Source organism: Pseudophryne corroboree, chromosome 2, assembly GCF_028390025.1.
Source record: "Pseudophryne corroboree isolate aPseCor3 chromosome 2, aPseCor3.hap2, whole genome shotgun sequence".
Classification (NCBI taxonomy): Eukaryota; Metazoa; Chordata; class Amphibia; order Anura; family Myobatrachidae; genus Pseudophryne; species Pseudophryne corroboree.
The window spans coordinates 184,205,144-184,227,160 of NC_086445.1; the positions used below are offsets into that span (position 1 = coordinate 184,205,144).

At 46.3% G+C, this 22,017-nt stretch overlaps 1 protein-coding gene across 1 annotated transcript in view; it reads left to right on the forward strand.

The window, feature by feature from the left end:
- ESPL1 (extra spindle pole bodies like 1, separase) overlaps window positions 1–22,017 on the forward strand; it is a 340,610-nt gene that overhangs the window by 112,174 nt on the left and 206,419 nt on the right. Inside the window, exon 10 of the mRNA XM_063950725.1 lies at window positions 3,950–4,103. Within this exon, the coding sequence (XP_063806795.1) occupies window positions 3,950–4,103 (154 nt within the window). The remainder of the gene's footprint in view (window positions 1–3,949; window positions 4,104–22,017) is intronic.

The window sequence follows — 22,017 nt, forward strand, 5'->3', positions numbered from 1 at the left end:
GCCATGGTGGTGTCTGCTCGCAGGGCCTTGTGGTTGCGTCAGTGGATTGCGGACGCAGAATCCAAACGTAGTGTGGAATCTCTCCCCTTTTCTGGGCAATGGCTTTTTGGAGTTGAGTTGGATATCTGGATTTCCAAGGCTACGGCTACGTTTCTCCTCACTGGGGTCCCACCGGCAAGACGCTCTTATCTAGGGCCATCTGTCCAGTCCCTTCGGTCACAGATTTCGGTCAGAAACACCAGAGGTAAGTCCAGAAAACCTGCAAGAACCAGTTCTCAGGAACAGTCCGCTAGTTCTGCTTCCACTAAGGCCTCAGTACGACTGCGCCCACCCACCTTGTGGGGATCTCGAGGTGGGAGCTCGACTGCGTCACTTCAGCTGTGTGTGGGAGAATTGCTGCCAGGATGCCTGAGTCTGAAAGCTTGTTTCTCAAAGCTACGAGCTGGAGTACGACAGTACACCCCCCGCCCCCCCCCCCCCCCCCCCCCCCCAACCCCAACAACGCAGTAAGGGGTTTTACTCCGAAATATTTGTGGTACCGAAAACCGGACGGTTCGGTAAGGCCCATTTTGAATTTGAAGTCTCTGAATCCATATTTGAGGGTGTTCAAGTTCAAAATGGAATCCCTGCGAGCAGTGATTGCGGGTCTGGAAGACTGGGAATTTATGGTCTCCTTGGATATCAAGGACGCCTATCTCCATATTCTGATTTGGCCGCATCATCAGGCGTAACTACGATTTGCACTGCTGGACGATCACTTCCATTTCCAGGCCCTACCCTTCGGTCTGTCTACAGCCCCGAGGGTATTCACAAAGGTGATGGTGGGGATGATGATATAGCTTCGGGTCCATGGGGTCAATGTGGTCCTTTGCCTAGATGGTCTTCTGATAAAGGCAAGATCCAAAGAACTTTTGTTGCTCCATATCGACCACACCATCCATCTTCTGTCTGACCACTGGTGGATCCTCAGTTTACAGAAGTCCCACCTGGAGCCCACTCAGAGGCTCCTGTTCCTGGGGATGTTGCTGGATACTGTGGCCTAGAAGGTGTTTCTACCAGTGGAAAAAGCGAAAATACTTAAGGAAATGGTCCGCATCTTTGCATGAGATTGTTGGGAAAGATGGTCTTCTCATACGAGGCGATCCATTATGGGAGGTTCCATGTCAGAATGTTTCAGTTGGATTTCCTGAGCAAGTGGTCTGGATCACATCTGCAGATGCACAGGATGATTCGGCTGTCACCTCAGGCCAGGATTTCCGTCCTGTGGTGGCTACAGTCTTCAGGGCAGGAGTTTCGGAATTCAGGATTGGACCCTCCTTTACGACGGATGCGTATCTGAGAGGATGGGGAGCTGTCACCCAAGGGGCGCAGTTCCAGGGCAGGTGTTCAGCTCACGAAAGCCTCCTTCCAATCATTATTCTGGAACTTCAGGCAATCTACAATGCTCTACTTCAAGCCTCTCCTCTGCTCAAGGATCTCGCAATCCAGGTGCAGTCTGACAACGCCACGGCAGTGGCGTACATCAATCGGCAAGGAGGGACAAAAAGCAGAGTCTGCATGCGAGAGGTGTCAAAGATACTTCTCTGGGCGGAAAGAAATGCAAGAGCCATGTCAGCAATCTTCATTCCTGGTGTGGACAACTGGGAGGCGGACGTCCTGAGGCATCGCGATCTCCACCTGGGGGAGTGGGGGCTCCATCATCTGGTGTTCCAGCAGATCATCGACCGGTGGGGTTGCCCACAAATGGATATGATGGCTTCTCGCCTCAACAAGAAACTTCCCTGTCAGGCGAGGGCAGTGGACGCGCTGTCGTCGCCTTGACCGTACCAGCTGGTTTACCAGTTTCCTCCGATCCCATTGCTCCCACTAGTGCTAAAGCGAATCAGAAATCAAGGTGTCCAGGTAATTCTCCTTTCCCCGGATTGGCCTCGGAGGGCGTGGTACGCTGATCTTCTGGACATGTCCGTTGAAGACCCATGGCCTCTACCACTAAGAGACCTTCAACAAGGACCGTTCGTCTACCCGGACTAACGGAGTCTTCTTTTGACGGAATGGAGGTTGAGCGGAACATCCTAGCTCTCAAAGGCCTTTCCAAGAAGGTTGTTGCAACCATGGTTCATGCCAGGAAACCTGTGACGTCAAAACATTATCATCATATCTGGAGGTGATGTCTCTTGGTGCGAGGAACACATGTATCCGCCTGCTGAATTTCTCTTGGGACGTTTCCTGCAGACTGGTGTGGATAAGGGCTTACGTCTGGGTTCTATTAAGGTCCAGATTTCAGCCCTCTCCATTTTCTTCCAGAAGAAATTGGCAGTGTTTCCAGAAGTTCAGACCTTCTCGCAAGGGGTACTCCACATACAACCACCTTTTGTGCCGCCTACGGCACTCTGGGATTTAGATGTGGTGTTTTATCTTTTTACAGTCCTCCTGGTTTGATCCTCTGATGACGATAGAAGACAAGCACCTCATGTGGAAGACACTGATGTTACTGGCCCTGGCTTCTGCTCGACGTGTCTCTGAATTGGGGGCTTATTGTGTAAAAGTCCCAACTTGGTCTTTTATGAGGACAGAGCGGATCTCCGGTTGTCTCTGCGTTCCACCTGAATCAACCTATTGTGGTCCCGTCCTGTTCTGACGCTTCTGCTCCTCCAGAGACTTTGGATGTTGTGCGTGCTTTGAAGACCTATGTCAGGCGCACAGCTCGGGTCAAAGACGGATTCTTTGTTCGTGCTCTATCATGCGCAGAAAAAGGGTTGTCCTGCTTCAAAGCAGTTTATTGCTCGTTGGATTCGGCTTACTATCCATCAGGCCTATGTGTCGGCAGACTTACCTGTTCCTAAGTCTCTCTAAAGGCCCATTCTACAAGATGAGTGGGCTCTTCCTGGGTGGCTGCCCGTGGAGTCTCGGCCCTACAACTATGTCGAGCTGCTACCGGGTTGGGGGAAGAACACTTTTGTGACATTCTACAAATTTGATACCCTGGCCAAAGAAGATACCCAGTTTGGGCAGGCGGTGCTGCAGCAGTCTCCGCATGTTGCAGCCAGTTCTGGAAGCTTTGGGACGTCCCCATCGTACTAGTTCTCCCCAACATCCCTTGGTGCTAGGGAAAATAGGGTTTTAATACCTACCGGTAAATCCTTTTCTCGTAGTCCATAAGGGATATTGGGCGCTTGCCTCAGTGCGTTGACTTTTCTGCAGGTTCTTGTTCTGTAGTTATCTGTTCAGCCATTGCTGGTTGTTGTATGGTTGTGGTGTGCTGGTGTGTAAAATGTCACCACCTTTTGTTATCGTGTTCCTTCTCTCATATATGTCCTTTCTCCTTCCGGCACGTTTTTACCTATAACCGCCTGTGGGAGGGGGCATAGAGGGGAGGAGCCAGAATGTTGAAGACATTTAAAGTTCACTGACTCCTTTGGCCCCGTCTATACCCCATTGTACTAGTTCTCCCCAATATCCCTTATGGACTACGAGAAAAGGATTTACCGGTAGGTATTAAAATCCTATTTTTGTTTTTTTTATTACTAGCCTTAATACTGCATGGTGGTCATACTAATGAAATGACAACACACCGTTTAAAAAATTAATTAAATAAAATTAATTAAAACATTTAATTAGATTAGAACAGTAAATATAAATGTGGTTGGATATGATTACTCTGCATAATCTAAAAAAAGTCTATAGAGTTCCATCTGTCTACATATAAATAAAATGCCCCTTGTAATGTACATCAGACCCCTCCCCTCCGCAATTCACACAACACAAGAAGGTGCTATGACACAGATTTAGAAATGCTGCCTTAGTGTATGGGACGGATTTTTTGGACAGTGTGGCACAATTGGCATGTCCCCAGTTCTCTGATGGGCCAGTATAACAGAGAATGGAACTGGTGCACTAGTGCTAAATTTCCCTTGTTTGCCACAGTCTGCTAATGTTGAACTTTCTATAGGTTTTGGCTGAGCAACAAAGAAAAGAAAAGCTGGACAGTCGGCTCCAGTTTACTGGTTTGGAGTATGAACCCAATGACCTAAACTATGAAGACAAACTTCATGATGACCAGTCTGCGAGGGATGGCATATGTTTCACATTGGCCGGGGAAGCAGGTAAACCAGATTGCTTACTTGTTTTAACAAATGTTATATGGTTACTCTTGTCCTCCATAATTTGATGCACTTTTTCTCTAGCATACGTAAGGGATATTGGGGACACATTAGTTTGATGGGGTATAGATGGAGTACAAAGGAGCCAGTGCACTTAAATTTCTTCAACTGGGTCCTCTTTCCCCTCCCCCCACCCCCCACCCACCCCCACCCACCACCAGGCAGTTTAGGGAAAAAAAGTGCTCTCAGAAGAGGATGCACATCTCTGCAGCTCTAGAGTTTTCTTTAGTTTATCTTCAATTTTTGTTATATTGGGTATGCTGATTAGTCAACAGCATACCTGCACCGTGGGAGTTAGGGGGGCACGGTCACCGGCCTTACAAGGTGTCAGAGCCGCTTCCCTGCTGCAGGACCACTGTCCTGAGAGGTTGGTTGTTCAGCGGGGCACTGCGCCTTGGCTGTCGCAAGCAGCCGCACACCCCTAACATAGCCTGGAGGTGACATCAGTGGTGAGTACAGACCGTGGGGCCCCGCTAGGGGGGTCCCCCGGTTCCAGGTGCGGCTGACGTGCAGGGGAGGCATACGGGACCCTCCTGGGGGGGACCCGCTATAGCCCTCTGTGTACACTGGCAACGGTTAGCGAAAAACTTGCATTTATGTGTTATGTTTACACTTTTGGGAGACATTGCCAGTATAAATATTTCTGAAGCTCCGGTGCCATTGCAGGGGGCGGTGCTTCCTCAGAATGGGCTCAGCTGCATTTTGGGGCCTTCCTCTGCACAGCAGCAGCAGGTGCGCACAGCTCCTCCAGACAAGCAGGAACACTCTGGAAACTTGGTACAGGGTGTATCTCAGGTGGAGAACCGCTGTTGTGCATAGTCTATGTCCCAGGGGGAATATATATTTATGTATAACATACTATTTACAGTGTTTCACTGAGTAAAAATCAGCTAATATCCTCACTGGGGCTGGTTAGCTTGGTGTGCTGGTGCCTTCTCTCTGTCTTCCCCTCGCATACAGTAAGGGCAGGCTTGTTTTACACTTATCTGTGTGTATGTATATGTCTGTGGTGTTACTCCAATCATGGTAAAACACAAGTTCTCCAGTGTGTGTAGCACCAAATTCTCACCTCTATCATCTAACTCCATTTCATATGGGCAATGTAGTCAGTCCTCATAAATCACTGAGGAGGCTGTGGGGGAGGGTCCAGAGCCTTCCTGGTTGGGTGCAATCAAAAATATGATATCTGATATGTCCTCTCACTGCAAATGCCCATAAAACTCAACAATTACAACAGGCTGTTGCAGACCTGGCAGCTAGGGCAGATATTCCCCATCACCCCATATCTACAGGTCCCCAAAAACATGGATTACCTGCCTTACTCTCAGATTCTGAGGAAGAAATACAGGAGGATAGCGAGGAAGTGGACCCCATTGGTGGGGATCCCTCTTCTACACACTGTATTGAACCCCTAATTCTGGCTACAGAGAGAGTTTTAACACATCCCGTAAAGGACGCTGCAGTTCAGCAGTCGTTTTTTTCTCACTTTCCCTGATTCTACAGAATTAGAGGACCTATTTAAGTTAGCCTGGAAAAATCCAGATAAGAAATACCAAGTGTCAAAACGATTTTCTCTTACGTCCTAGAGGATGCTGGGGACTCCGTAAGGACCATGGGGATAGATGGGCTCCGCAGGAGACATGGGCACTAAAAATAACTTTAGATATTTGTGTGCACTGGCTCCTCCCTTTATGCCCCTCCTCCAGACCTCAGTTTGATACCCAGAGGAGACTGGGTGCATTACAGGGAGCTCTCCTGAGTTTCTCTGAAAGAAAGAATTTTGTTAGGTTTTTTATTTTCAGGGAGCCCTGCTGGCAACAGGCTCCCTGCATCGTGGGACTGAGGAGAGAGAAGCAGACCTACTTAAATGCTAGGCTCTGCTTCTTAGGCTACTGGACACCATTAGCTCCAGAGGGAGTCGGAACGCAGGTCTCCCCTCGCAGTTCGTCCCGGAGCCGCGCCGCCGTCCTCCTCACAGAGCCGGAAGATAGAAGCCGGTGAGTATGAGAAGATAGAAGACTTCAGAGGCGGCAGAAGACTTCAGATCTTCTCTGAGGTAACGCGCAGCGGTAACGTTGCGCGCCATTGCTCCCACACACAGCACACATGGCAGGCACTGATGGGTGCAGGGGGGGCACCCTGGGCAGCAATTTTAAACCTCTACGGCTGGCCTATATATATATATATATATATATATATATATATATATATATATATATATAATATATATATATATATATACATACATACATACATACATACATACATACATACATACATACACACATACACACATACACATATATATATATATATATGTATTTCTCTGACGTCCTAGTGGATGCTGGGGACTCCGAAAGGACCATGGGGAATAGCGGCTCCGCAGGAGACTGGGCACAGAAGTAAAAGCTTTAGGACTACCTGGTGTGCACTGGCTCCTCCCCCTATGACCCTCCTCCAAGCCTCAGTTAGATTTTTGTGCCCGAACGAGAAGGGTACTCACTAGGTGGCTCTCCTGAGCTGCTTAGTAAAAAAGTTTAAGTATAGGTTTTTTATTTTCAGTGAATCCTGCTGGCAACAGGTTCACTGCACCGAGGGACTAAGGGGAGAAGAAGCGAACTCACCTGCGTGCAGAGTGGATTGGGCTTCTTAGGCTACTGGACATTAGCTCCAGAGGGACGATCACAGGCCCAGCCATGGATGGGTCCCAGAGCCGCGCCGCCGGCCCCCTTACAGAGCCAGAAGACTGAAGAGGTCCGGAAAATCGGCGGCAGAAGACGTCCTGTCTTCAGTAAGGTAGCGCACAGCACCGCAGCTGTGCGCCATTGCTCTCAGCACACTTCACACTCCGGTCACTGAGGGTGCAGGGCGCTGGGGGGGGGCGCCCTGAGACGCAATAAAAACACCTTATATGGCAAAAAATACATCACATATAGCTCCTGGGCTATATGGATGCATTTAACCCCTGCCAATTTTTCCTTAAAAAAGCGGGAGAAAGGCCGCCGAGAAGGGGGCGGAGCCTATCTCCTCAGCACACTGGCGCCATTTTTCCTCACGGCTCCGTTGGAGGGAAGCTCCCTGACTCTCCCCTGCAGTCCTGCACTACAGAAACAGGGTAAAACAAGAGAGGGGGGCACTAATTTGGCAGATAAATCTATACAGCAGCTATATAAGGGAAAAACACTTATATAAGGTTATCCCTGTATATATATAGCGCTCTGGTGTGTGCTGGCAAACTCTCCCTCTGTCTCCCCAAAGGGCTAGTGGGGTCCTGTCCTCTATCAGAGCATTCCTGTGTGTGTGCTGTGTGTCGGTACGTTGTGTCGACATGTATGAGGAGGAAAATGGTATGGAGGCGGAGCAATTGCCTGTAATAGTGATGTCACCCCCTAGGGAGTCGACACCTGACTGGATGGTCTTATGGAAGGAATTACGTGATAGTGTCAGCACTTTACAAAAGACTGTTGACGACATGAGACAGCCGGCAAATCAGTTATTACCTGTACAGGCGTCTCAAACACCGTCAGGGGCTCTAAAGCGCCCGTTACCTCAGATGGTCGACACAGACCCAGACACGGACACTGACTCCAGTGTCGACGGTGAGGAAACAAACGTATTTTCCAGTAGGGCCACACGTTACATGATCACGGCAATGAAGGAGGCTTTGAACATTTCTGATACTACAAGTACCACAAAAAAGGGTATTATGTGGGGTGTGAAAAAACTACCCGTAGTTTTTCCTGAATCAGATGAATTAAATGAGGTGTGTGATGAAGCGTGGGTTTCCCCCGATAAAAAACTGCTAATTTCTAAAAAATTATTGGCATTATACCCTTTCCCGCCAGAGGTTAGGGCGCGTTGGGAAACACCCCCTAGGGTAGATAAGGCGCTCACACGCTTATCAAAACAAGTGGCGTTACCGTCTCCTGATACGGCCGCCCTCAAGGAACCAGCTGATAGGAAGCTGGAAAATATCCTAAAAAGTATATACACACATACTGGTATTATACTGCGACCAGCAATCGCCTCAGCCTGGATGTGCAGTGCTGGGGTGGCTTGGTCGGATTCCCTGACTGAAAATATTGATACCCTGGACAGGGACAGTATATTATTGACTATAGAGCATTTAAAGGATGCATTTCTATATATGCGAGATGCACAGAGGGATATTTGCACTCTGGCATCAAGAGTAAGTGCGCTGTCCATTTCTGCCAGAAGAGGGTTATGGACGCGACAGTGGTCAGGTGATGCGGATTCCAAACGGCATTTGGAAGTATTGCCGTATAAAGGGGAGGAGTTATTTGGGGTCGGTCTATCGGACCTGGTGGCCACGGCAACGGCTGGGAAATCCACCTTTTTACCCCAGGTCACCTCTCAGCAGAAAAAGACAGTCTTTTCAGGCTCAGTCCTTTCGTCCCCATAAGGGCAAGCGGGCAAAAGGCCACTCATATCTGCCCCGGGGCAGAGGAAGGGGAAAAAGACTGCAGCAGGCAGCCTCTTCCCAGGAACAGAAGCCCTCCCCCGCTTCTGCCAAGTCCTCAGCATGACGCTGGGGCCTTACAAGCGGACTCAGGCACGGTGGGGGCCCGTCTCAAGAATTTCAGCGCGCAGTGGGCTCACTCGCAAGTGGACCCCTGGATCCTGCAGGTAGTATCTCAGGGGTACAAATTGGAATTCGAGACGTCTCCCCCTCGCCGGTTCCTGAAGTCTGCTTTACCAACGTCTCCCTCCGACAGGGAGGCGGTATTGGAAGCCATTCACAAGCTGTATTCCCAGCAGGTGATAATCAAGGTACCCCTCCTACAACAGGGAAAGGGGTATTATTCCACGCTGTTTGTGGTACCGAAGCCGGACGGCTCGGTGAGACCTATTTTAAATCTGAAATCCTTGAACACTTACATACAAAGGTTCAAATTCAAGATGGAGTCACTCAGAGCAGTGATAGCGAACCTGGAAGAAGGGGACTATATGGTGTCTCTGGACATCAAGGATGCTTACCTCCATGTCCCAATTTGCCCTTCTCACCAAGGGTACCTCAGGTTTGTGGTACAGAACTGTCACTATCAGTTTCAGACGCTGCCGTTTGGATTGTCCACGGCACCCCGGGTCTTTACCAAGGTAATGGCCGAAATGATGATTCTTCTTCGAAGAAAAGGCGTCTTAATTATCCCTTACTTGGACGATCTCCTGATAAGGGCAAGGTCCAGAGAACAGTTAGAGGTCGGAGTAGCACTATCTCAAGTAGTACTACGACAGCACGGGTGGATTCTAAATATTCCAAAATCGCAGCTGATTCCGACGACACGTCTGCTGTTCCTAGGGATGATTCTGGACACAGTCCAGAAAAAGGTGTTTCTCCCGGAGGAGAAAGCCAGGGAGTTATCCGACCTAGTCAGGAACCTCCTAAAACCAGGCCAAGTGTCAGTGCATCAACGTTGGATTTGTAGTACAATTCAGCTTGCACATTCTGTGGCAGGCCTGCCACAGCCAAAATCTGTAAAAGCCCATTCCACACGGAAAGTGGGCTCATCTTGGGCGGCTGCCCGAGGGGTCTCGGCTTTACAACTTTGCCGAGCAGCTACTTGGTCAGGGGCAAACACGTTTGCTAAATTCTGCAAATTTGATACCATGGCTGAGGAGGACCTGGAGTTCTCTCATTCGGTGCTGCAGAGTCATCCGCGCACTCCCGCCCGTTTGGGAGCTTTGGTATAATCCCCATGGTCCTTTCGGAGTCCCCAGCATCCACTAGGACGTCAGAGAAAATAAGAATTTACTTACCGATAATTCTATTTCTCATAGTCCGTAGTGGATGCTGGGCGCCCATCCCAAGTGCGGATTGTCTGCAATACTTGTACATAGTTATTGTTACAAAAATCGGGTTATTATTGTTGTGAGCCATCTTTTCAGAGGCTCCTCTGTTATCATGCTGTTAACTGGGTTCAGATCACAAGTTGTACGGTGTGATTGGTGTGGCTGGTATGAGTCTTACCCGGGATTCAAAATCCTTCCTTATTGTGTACGCTCGTCCGGGCACAGTATCCTAACTGAGGCTTGGAGGAGGGTCATAGGGGGAGGAGCCAGTGCACACCAGGTAGTCCTAAAGCTTTTACTTTTGTGCCCAGTCTCCTGCGGAGCCGCTATTCCCCATGGTCCTTTTGGAGTCCCCTGCATCCACTACGGACTATGAGAAATAGAATTATCGGTAAGTAAATTTATATATATATATATATATATATATATATATATATATATATATATATATATATATATATATATATATATATATATATATATATATATATATATGCTCTGCGGGCTCTATATAGGAAATCCCCTGCCAGTTTTTAAAGAAATCGAGCTGGACCGAAGCCCGCCGCTGAGGGGGCGGAGCATGATCCCTCAGCACTCACCAGCGCCATTTTCTCCACAGCACACCGCTGAGAAGCTGGCTCCCCGGACTCTCCCCCTGCTGAACACGGTGACAGAGGGTTTTATAGAAGGGGGGGGGGGGGGCACATAATTTGTCGCAGTGAAAATATATATATATATATATATATATATATATATATATATATATATATATATATATATATAATCCACAGAAGAAGCCGCTTCTCACTTTCATTTGTATTGAATGCTGGTGCTCGGTCAGTGTAATAATATAGAAAAGTTCCAAGAATAACCACCAGAGGGATTATACCCAGATAAACCAGCACACAGCTTAATTGAAAAAAAGTGCTTTTTACTGTTTGTAGAATGAAACAGAAATTTTGAAAGGTAGCAAGCATATGGCACACATGTTGATGGCAGCATATAAAATAAATCAATTGATACTTAACATTCCGACAGCTGTTTCGACTATCTTCTTCATAGGAATGTGCCTGGCACATGTCACTTTAGAAACTGACACTGCGGTGTGCAGTGTTCAGCACTATGACACCTTATTCATTCCTATGAAGAAGATAGTCGAAACAGCTGTCGGAATGTTAAGTATCAATTGATTTATTTTATATGCTGCCATCAACATGTGTGCCATATGCTTGCTACCTTTCAAAATTTCTGTTTCATTCTACAAACAGTAAAAAGCACTTTTTTTCAATTAAGCTGTGTGCTGGTTTATCTGGGTATAATCCCTCTGGTGGTTATTCTTGGAACTTTTCTATATATATATATATATATATATATATCAAAGATGCGGCACTCTAGGCTTGAATAATTCACCACAAACCAGTAAATACTTTTCCAGCAACGTTTCAGTAGTCGCACCTACTGTCGTCAGGCTTTATTACAAGATTAAAATGTGTACATACCTTTATACTGTCACCCCCATGTGAATTCCCGCCGACTCGTACCGGGACTCCTCGCCCGCTGAGCCGCATAGCGTCTGACGTCATCGTCAAGCGACGGCGCCGTGAAACAAACACACCATCACCATAGCAACCAAGAAGCATGCAATGTAACATACGAGATCTGCTGTAACAATATAACGATAATAAAGTAACAGTCTAGTATCCAATATATTCATTTCACAATTTTAAAAAACTTATGTATATCCTTATTAACTTACTTTGATAAACAATAAATTTACAAGCAACAGAACTTCTTAATAGTTCATATTTTCGGCTTTTACCCACTCTCTTATTATTTTAGGAAGCATGCATATGAGATTTTCATTGAGGCCTTTGGGATAGATTACATCTAAACGCATTATCCATCTTGTTTCTAATTGCAACAACCTTATCCCTCTGTTGCCTCCTCTCATATCTCCCACCACACAGTCTATCATTCTATATCTAATACTGTGTAGCGGATGTTTGTTTTGAGCAATATGCCGGGCTACAGGCTGTTCGCTATCACCTGTGTCCAAGGCATTACGGATGGCTGCGAGAAGGATAATGTATACCCAAGGGTATTCGGGCGCTGTGAGACGAGATGCTCGGCTAAGCGGCAGCCTAGTTTGAGAGGGAAGTCACTCCCAATATAATCACAAAAAAAGAAAAAAGATGGCTGCGCTGCAAGGGGGAAAGAGCAATGATCCACTAAATGTGTACAATTTGATAAATTTATTAAAAACAAATTTAATAAAAGCGCTAACTAATTAAAAAACAGCAATATTCTGTACATTTAAATGTGCCATGTGCATACAAAAAATATATATGAAAAGAGAATTTTTTTTACCCAGAATATTGGTTCAGGACATGTATCTTAAAGCTCTGTAGGATCCGTTCCAAATATTGCCCTGGAGTGCTAAAAAGTCCAGTTATATTCCACTGTGGAGAGTCCCTTTTATATGGTATTTAGAGAGTCCTTTACAAGTTCCATATGCCGCTAGAGGATTGAAGATGAATACAGTGTCCCATGTGCAGTGGGTACCTCATGCAGTGCGGTAATTGGATGGTGCCTCTCTGGGACTCCTCTGGAAAGCTGGAAGGATTGGTAAGGGCTGGTCCGGATCTAATTGTGAAGAAGTCCTGCTCCAATGGGTAAAAACCTGACGCGTTTCGCTGCGTATGCCTTGCAGCTTTTTCAAAGGTATACTGTACTGTCTGGGTTTGGGCTTTATATACCCTAGACAAAATGGTGGCTTAATTGGCACCTGGATGCACATTTCCTGTTAGTCACATATATATCTCTTTCTAATAATAAAAACAACTAAAATGTGTACAGAAGACAGACCTACTTGTATATAAGAAACATTAGTAATTAGTATGGGCCCCTTCTAATCAAATAAATATATAGATAGAAGCACATCAATTACAACAAGTCACTAGCAACCGCTTCCTCTATATATCAGAACATAGGGCCTGCTTATAACTATATAGCCCAGAAATAAAATAAAGGTTTTTTCATATTGATCACGTGACACTAAGCACATGATAACTATTGATCACATGACTCCCAATTCGTCCTATGAAATCCCTTTGGGAATGGTCTCCATGGTTACAGAGCAATAAACAAAAGCTCCTATTGGATTAATATATTATATAGCAAGAGTTTAATGAACAAAATAAAAAACAAAAAATATTTATTGTTACTTGAAATGCAAATTTGTTATTACTAATGTTTCTCTAACGTCCTAAGTGGATGCTGGGGACTCCGTAAGGACCATGGGGAATAGCGGCTCCGCAGGAGACTGGGCACATCTAAAGAAAGCTTTAGGACTATCTGGTGTGCACTGGCTCCTCCCCCTATGACCCTCCTCCAAGCCGCAGTTAGATCTTTGTGCCCGAACGAGAAGGGTGCACACTAGGGGCTCTCCTGAGCTTCTTAGTGAAAGTTTTAGTTTAGGTTTTTTATTTTCAGTGAGACCTGCTGGCAACAGGCTCACTGCATCGAGGGACTAAGGGGAGAAGAAGCGAACTCACCTGCGTGCAGAGTGGATTGGGCTTCTTAGGCTACTGGACATTAGCTCCAGAGGGACGATCACAGGCCCAGCCATGGATGGGTCCCAGAGCCGCGCCGCCGGCCCCCTTACAGAGCCAGAAGACAGAAGAGGTCCGGAAAATCGGCGGCAGAAGACATCCTGTCTTCACCAAGGTAGCGCACAGCACTGCAGCTGTGCGCCATTGCTCCTCAGCACACTTCACACTTCGGTCACTGAGGGTGCAGGGCGCTAGGGGGGGGCGCCCTGAGCAGCAATAAAAACACCTTGGCTGGCGAAAATACATCACATATAGCCCCCAGGGCTATATGGATGAATTTTAACCCCTGCCAGAATCCATAAAAAAGCAGGAGAAAAGTCCGCGAAAAAGGGGCGGAGCCTATCTCCTCAGCACACTGGCGCCATTTTCCCTCACAGCTCCGTTGGAGGGAAGCTCCCCTGGCTCTCCCCTGCAGTCACTACACTACAGAAAGGGTTAAAAAAGAGAGGGGGGCACTAATTAGGCGCAGTATTAACAATACAGCAGCTATAAGGGGAAAAACACTTATATAAGGTTATCCCTGTGTATATATATAGCGCTTTGGTGTGTGCTGGCAAACTCTCCCTCTGTCTCCCCAAAGGGCTAGTGGGGTCCTGTCCTCTATCAGAGCATTCCCTGTGTGTGTGCTGTATGTCGGTACGTTTGTGTCGACATGTATGAGGAGAAAAATGATGTGGAGACGGAGCAGATTGCCTGTAATAGTGATGTCACCCTCTAGGGGGTCGACACCTGAGTGGATGAACTGTTGGAAGGAATTACGTGACAGTGTCAGCTCTGTATAAAAGACAGTGGTTGACATGAGACAGCCGGCTACTCAGCTTGTGCCTGTCCAGACGTCTCATAGGCCGTCAGGGGCTCTAAAGCGCCCGTTACCTCAGATGGCAGATATAGACGCCGACACGGATACTGACTCCAGTGTCGACGGTGAAGAGACAAATGTGACTTCCAGTAGGGCCACACGTTACATGATGGAGGCAATGAAAAATGTTTTACACATTTCTGATAATACGAGTACCACCAAAAAGGGGTATTATGTTCGGTGAGGAAAAACTACCTGTATTTTTCCTGAATCTGAGAAATTAAATGAGGTGTGTGATGATGCGTGGTTTTCCCCCGATAACAACTGATAATTTCTAAAATGTTATTGGCATTATATCCTTTCCCGCCAGAGGTTAGGGTGCGTTGGGAAACACCCCCTAGGGTGGATAAAGCGCTCACACGCTTGTAAGGGCTCTACCCTCTCCTGAGATGGCCGCCCTTAAGGATCCTGCTGATAGAAAGCAGGAGGGTATCCTAAAATGTATTTACACACATACTGGTGTTATACTGCGACCAGCAATCGCCTCAGCCTGGATGTGCAGTGCTGGGTTGGCGTGGTCGGATTCCCTGACTGAAAATATTGATACCCTAGATAGGGACAGTATATTTTTGCCTATAGAGCATTTAAAAGATGCATTTCTATATATGCGTGATGCACAGCGGAATATTTGCCGACTGGCATCAAGTCTAAGTGCGTTGTCCATTTCTACCAGTAGAGGGTTATGGACACGTCAGTGGTCAGGTGATGCGTATTCCAAACGGCATTTGGAAGTATTGCCTTAATAAGGGGAGGAGTTATTTGGGGTCGGTCTTTCAGACCTGGTGGCCACGGCAACAGCTGGGAAATCCACGTTTGTACCCCAGGTCGCCTCTCAACATGAGAAGACGCCGTATTATCAGGCGCAGTCTTTTCGTGGACAAGCGGGCAAAATGTTCCTCATTTCTGCCCCGTGACAGAGGGAGAGGAAAAAGGCTGCAGAAATCAGCCAGTTCCCAGGAACAGAAACCCTCTCCCGCCTCTGCCAAGCCCTCAGTATGACGCTGGGGCTTTACAAGCAGAATCAGGCACGGTGGGGGGCCCGTCTCAATGAATTTCAGCGCGCAGTGGGCTCACTCGCAAGTAGACCCCTGGATCCTTCAGGTGATATCTCAGGGGTACAAATTAGAATTCGAGACGTCTCCCCCTCGCCGTTTTCCTAAAGTCGGCTTTACCGATGTCTCCTTCTGACAGGGAGACAGTTTTGGAAGCCATTCACAAGCTGTATTCCCAGCAGGTGATAATCAAGGTACCCCTCCTGCAACAGGGAACGGGGTATTATTCCACACTGTTGTGGTACCAAAGCCGGACGGCTCGGTGAGACCGATTCTAAATCTAAAATCTTTGAACACTTACATACAGAGGTTCAAATTCAAGATTGAGTCACTCAGAGCAGTGATTGCGAACCTGGAAGAAGGGGACTACATGATGTCTCGGGACATCAAGGATGCTTACCTTCATGTCAAAATTTACCCTTCTCACCAAAGGTACCTCAGGTTTATGGTACAGAACAGTCACTATCAGTTCAGACGCTGCCGTATGGATGGTCCACGGCACCCCGGGTCTTTACCAAGGTAATGGCCGAAATGATGATATTCCTTCGAAGAAAGGGAATTTTAGTTATCCCTTACTTGGACGATTCCCTGATAAGGGTAAGATCCAGGGAACAGTTGGAGGTCGGTGTAGCACTATCTCAGGTAGTGTTGCGGCAGCACGATTGGATTCTCAATATTCCAAAATCGCAGCTGGTTCCGACGACTTGTCTTCTGTTCCTAGGGATGATCCTGGACACAGTCCAGAAAAAGGTGTTTCTCCCGGAGGGGAAAGCCAGGGAGTTATCCGAGCTAGTCAGGAACCTCCTAAAACCGAGCCAAGTCTCAGTGCATCAATGCACAAGGGTTCTGGGTAAAATGGTGGCTTCCTACGAAGCAATCCCATTCGGCAGATTCCACGCAAGAACTTTCCAGTGGGACCTGCTGGACAAATGGTCCGGGTCGCATCTTCAGATGCATCAGTGGATAACCCTGTCACCAAGGACAAGGGTGTCCCTCCTGTGGTGGTTGCAGAGTGCTCATCTTCTAGAGGGCCGCAGATTCGGCATTCAGGACTGGGTCCTGGTGACCACGGATGCCAGCCTGCGAGGCTGGGGAGCAGTCACACAGGGAAGGAATATCCAGGGCTTATGGTCAAGCCTGGAGACATCACTTCACATAAATATCCTGAAGCTAAGGGCCATTTACAATGCTCTAAGCTTAGCAAAACCTCTGCTTCAAGGTCAGCCGGTGTTGATCCAGTCGGACAACATCACGGCAGTCACCCACGTAAACAGACAGGGTGGCACAGGAAGCAGGAGGGCAATGGCAGAAGCTGCAAGGATTCTTCGCTGGGCGGAAAATCATGTGATAGCACTGTCAGCAGTATTCATTCCGGGAGTGGACAACTGGGAAGCAGACTTCCTCAGCACGACCTCCACCCGGGAGAGTGGGGACTTCACCCAGAAGTCTTCCACATGATTATAAACCGTTGGGAAAAACTCGACAGGTATTGCGCCAGGTCAAGGGACCCTCAGGCAATAGCTGTAGACGCTCTGGTAACACCGTGGGTGTACCAGTCAGTGTATGTGTTCCCTCCTCTGCCTCTCATACCCAAGGTACTGAGATTGATAAGATGGAGAGGAGTAAGCACTATATTCGTGGCTCCGGATTGGCCAAGAAGGACTTGGAAACCGGAACTTCAAGAGATGCTCACGGAGGATCCGTGGCCTCTACCTCTAAGAAGGGACCTGCTCCAACAAGGACCCTGTCTGTTCCAAGACTTACCGCGGCTGCGTTTGACGGCATGGCGGTTGAACGCCGGATCCTGAAGGAAAAAAGGCATTCCGGATGAAGTCATCCCTATCCTGATTAAAGCCAGGAAGGATGTAACCGCAAAACATTATCACCGCATTTGGCGAAAATATGTTGCGTGGTGCGAGGCCAGTAAGGCCCGACGGAGGAAATTCAACTGGGTCGATTCCTACATTTCCTGCAAACAGGAGTGTCTATGGGCCTGAAATTGGGGTCCATTAAGGTTCAAATTTCGGCCCTGTCAATTTTCTTCCAAAAAGAACTAGCTTCAGTCCCTGAAGTTCAGACGTTTGTAAAAGGGGTACTGCATATACAGCCTCCTTTTGTGCCTCCAGTGGCACTTTGGGATATCAATGTAGTTTTTTGGGTTCCAAAAGTCACATTGGTTTGAACCACTTAAATCTGTGGAGTTAAAATATCTCACATGGAAAGTGGTCATGCTGTTGGCCCTGGCCTGGGCCAGGCGCGTGTCAGAATTGGCGGCTTTATCCTGTAAAAGCCCTTATCTGATTTTCCATTCGGACAGGGCGGAATTGAGGACTCGTCCTCAGTTTCTCCCTAAGGTGGTTTCAGCGTTTCACCTGAACCAACCTATTGTGGTGCCTGCGGCTACTAGGGACTTGGAGGACTCCAAGTTGCTAGACGTTGTCAGGGCCCTGAAAATATGTTTCCAGGACGGCTGGAGTCAGAAAATCTGACTCGCTGTTTATCCTGTATGCACCCAACAAGCTGGGTGCTCCTGCTTTTAAGCAGACTATTGCTCGTTGGATTTGTAGTACAATTCAGCTTGCACATTCTGTGGCAGGCCTGCCACAGCCAAAAATCTCTAAATGCCCACTCCACAAGGAAGGTGGGCTCATCTTGGGCGGCTGCCCGAGGGGTCTTTGGCTTTACAACTTTGCTGAGCAGCTACTTGGTCTGGAGCAAATACGTTTGTAAAATTCTACAAAATTGATACCCTGGCTGAGGAGGACCTGGAGTTCTCTCAATTGGTGCTGCAGAGTCATCCGCACTCTCCCGCCCGTTTGGGAGCTTTGGTATAATCCCCATGGTCCTTACGGAGTCCCCAGCATCCACTTAGGACGTTAGAGAAAATAAGAATTTACTTACCGATAATTCTATTTCTCGTAGTCCGTAGTGGATGCTGGGCGCCCATCCCAAGTGCGGATTGTCTGCAATACTGGTACATAGTTATTGTTACCAAAAAATCGGGTTATTGCTGTAGTGAGCCATCTTTTCTAGAGGCTCCTCTGTTATCATGCTGTTAACTGGGTTCAGATCACAAGTTGTACGGTGTGATTGGTGTGGCTGGTATGAGTCTTACCCGGGATTCAAAATCCTTCCTTATTGTGTACGCTCGTCCGGGCACAGTATCCTAACTGAGGCTTGGAGGAGGGTCATAGGGGGAGGAGCCAGTGCACACCAGATAGTCCTAAAGCTTTCTTTAGATGTGCCCAGTCTCCTGCGGAGCCGCTATTCCCCATGGTCCTTACGGAGTCCCCAGCATCCACTACGGACTACGAGAAATAGAATTATCGGTAAGTAAATTCTTATTTTCTTATATACAAGTAGGTCTGTCTTCTGTACACATTTTAGTTGTTTTTATTATTAGAAAGAGATATATATGTGACTAACAGGAAATGTGCATCCAGGTGCCAATTAAGCCACCATTTTGTCTAGGGTATATAAAGCCCAAACCCAGACAGTACAGTATACCTTTGAAAAAGCTGCAAGGCATACGCAGCGAAACGCGTCAGGTTTTTACCCATTGGAGCAGGACTTCTTCACAATTAGATCCGGACCAGCCCTTACCAATCCTTCCAGCTTTCCAGAGGAGTCCCAGAGAGGCACCATCCAATTACCGCACTGCATGAGGTACCCACTGCACATGGGACACTGTATTCCATCTTCAATCCTCTAGCGGCATATGGAACTTGTAAAGGACTCTCTAAATACCATATAAAAGGGACTCTCCACAGTGGAATATAACTGGACTTTTTAGCACTCCAGGGCAATATTTGGAACGGATCCTACAGAGCTTTATGATACATGTCCTGAACCAATATTCTGGGTAAAAAAATTCTCTTTTCATATATATTTTTTGTATGCACATGGCACATTTAAATGTACAGAATGTTGCTGTTTTTTAATTAGTTAGCGCTTTTATTAAATTTGTTTTTTAATAAATTTATCAAATTGTACACATTTAGTGGATCATTGCTCTTTCCCCCTTGCAGCGCAGCCATCTTTTTTCTTTTTTTGTGATTACGGATGGCTGACCTGTGAGCTGACATTCTCTCTTTAAATTTTCGTTCGGTCTTGCCGATGTAGCTCAGGCCACAAGGGCAAATAATTTTATATATTACAAAGCTCGAATTACAGGTTAGCTGATGTTTAATGGAGATTCTTTGTCCCGTATGTGGGTGGTTAAAAGAATCTCCTGTCAGAAGATATTGGCAGGTAACACAAGCACATTTGATGTTACCTACTTTAGCTGTCATCGGCAAAAAAGTTGTTTTTTTAGAGGAGTCTCGCTGTAATTTTGCCACATCTGTTTTTACAAGTAAATCCCGCAAGTTTTGTCCTCGCGAATAACAGGGCATTAATTTAGTATCATTCAGATGTAACAAATTGTCTGAACTTATAATCGACCAATGTTTTTTAGATATAGAATTAATATGCGTAGAATTAACATTATATTTATTAACCCATGGTAAAACTGGCCTATCTGCCCTAGTTTTCTTAGTAGTATTTAATAATGTGTCTCTATTGAGGGCCATAACTTTGTCTTTTGAACTCTTTAGACTTTTTTTTAGAGTAACCTCTATCTACCAACTTGTCTATTAGACTATCTATCTGTTGTTCTGCTATCTCCTTACTGCTGTTAATGCGTCTAATTCTAACCATTTGAGAGTACGGGAGACCTCTCATCATCGATTTTGGATGACAACTCCTAGCATGGAGAAGTTGTTGTCTGTCAGTTGGCTTCATAAAAACAGTAGTAGTAAGTGTAGAATTTTTAATCTGAATATCCACATCCAAAAAATTGATAGCCTGCTGATTCATGCAATAGGTGAATTTGATGGGTCCCTCTGTGGCATTGTACTCCAAGATAATATTTTCCAATACTGTATGGTTACCTTTCCACACGATGATTAAATCATCTATGTACCTATTAAACAGTAACGCCTGTGCTGTAAATAGTGGGTTGTTATAAAACAGATCCTCTTCCACCCCCAAACATCACTATATTAGCGTACACTGGAGCCACAGAAGAACCCATCGCACACCCCTTAACTTGCAAGTAGAATTGTTTGTTATATAAGAAAAAATTCATTGTCAGAATTAATTCTAACAACTGTAATATCACATCTACCTTAGCCAAAGTAAATGTGTTTTTCTTCAGCAAAAATCTTTTAACAGCATTTAATCCAAACTCATGTGGAATCGATGTGTACAAACTTACTACATCTACTGTAATTAACCATGTGTCAACCGGAATTATGGTTAATCCCTTTAAATTATTAAGTAAGGTAGTTGTATCCAGCAGAAAACTTGGTTCGTTCCGAATTAACGGCTGCAATAGAGAGTCCAACAGACAAGCTGTCGGTTGCAATAACGACCCTCTGGCCGACACAATCGGGCGGCCCGGTGGAGGATCCACCCCTTTATGGATTTTAGGAATTAAATAAAAAATTGGTACCAATGGATACTCAGGAATAAGGATCTTAAATATATCTTCTGATATTAAATCTACCGTTAGTGCTTGTTGTAAAATAACTTCCAATCTCTTTTTTTACAAACATTTGTAGGATTAGATTGCAATTTTGTATACACATGTGGGTCAGACAATTGTTTAAGGGCCTCCTTGTTATAATCAGTAAAGTCCTGGAGGACAATTGCTCCCCCCTTATCAGCTGACCGAATTATCAGATTGTGATTGTTGGATAATGATTTCAACGCCTCTCTTTCTGGTAAAGTTAAATTCGGATGCTTGGAACTGTCATTATTGATGACAGCTTCCACATCATTTTCCAACAATCTCATAAAGGTTTTGATACTGGGGTTATATGATATTGGTTCAAATGAAGATTTTGGGACAAATGATCTTAGTTGTTTGGGAATTAGATTTTCTTTTGTCCTTTGTCTTTAAAATGTTCCTTCAGCTTAATTTTTCTCTGCAAAGAATGTTTTTCTATGTTCCATTGCAGTGGATCAAATTGTACTGAGGGAATGAAAGATAGACCTTTATTGAGCAAACTGATTTCTGTCGGTGTTAATTCATAAGAGGACAGATTGACTATGTTGTCTTTTTGGCTGCTGGAGGACGTCCTGCTCTTCCTCTGCCTTTCGTTTTGGCCACTTCTCCTGGTGCGCCATCTCTGTCTGGGAATCTTCCTCCCCGTGTTTTCACACCTAAAGGTGCAGCGGCCTTTTTAGATCTATCAGTGTCGCTGTTAGTCTCTTGCGATGACTCTGTGTCAAACCTGGCAAAGGGTCTCCGATCTCTGCGGAAGAATGGTCGTCTCCTCCCTTCAGGTCTGGTGTCTGAGAGCCATCTATATACAGAATGTTTTTCGTAGTCCTGTTCTACCTTTTTGAGTTTCTCTTGTTTAAAGGCTATCAATTCCCTCTTATATTGGGACACTTGCTGTTGGATCTTTTCCATCCAGTTTTCCTCCTTGTCGGCTATAAGTGCCGAAGTGTGCATCACTTCATAAGCTGATATCTTG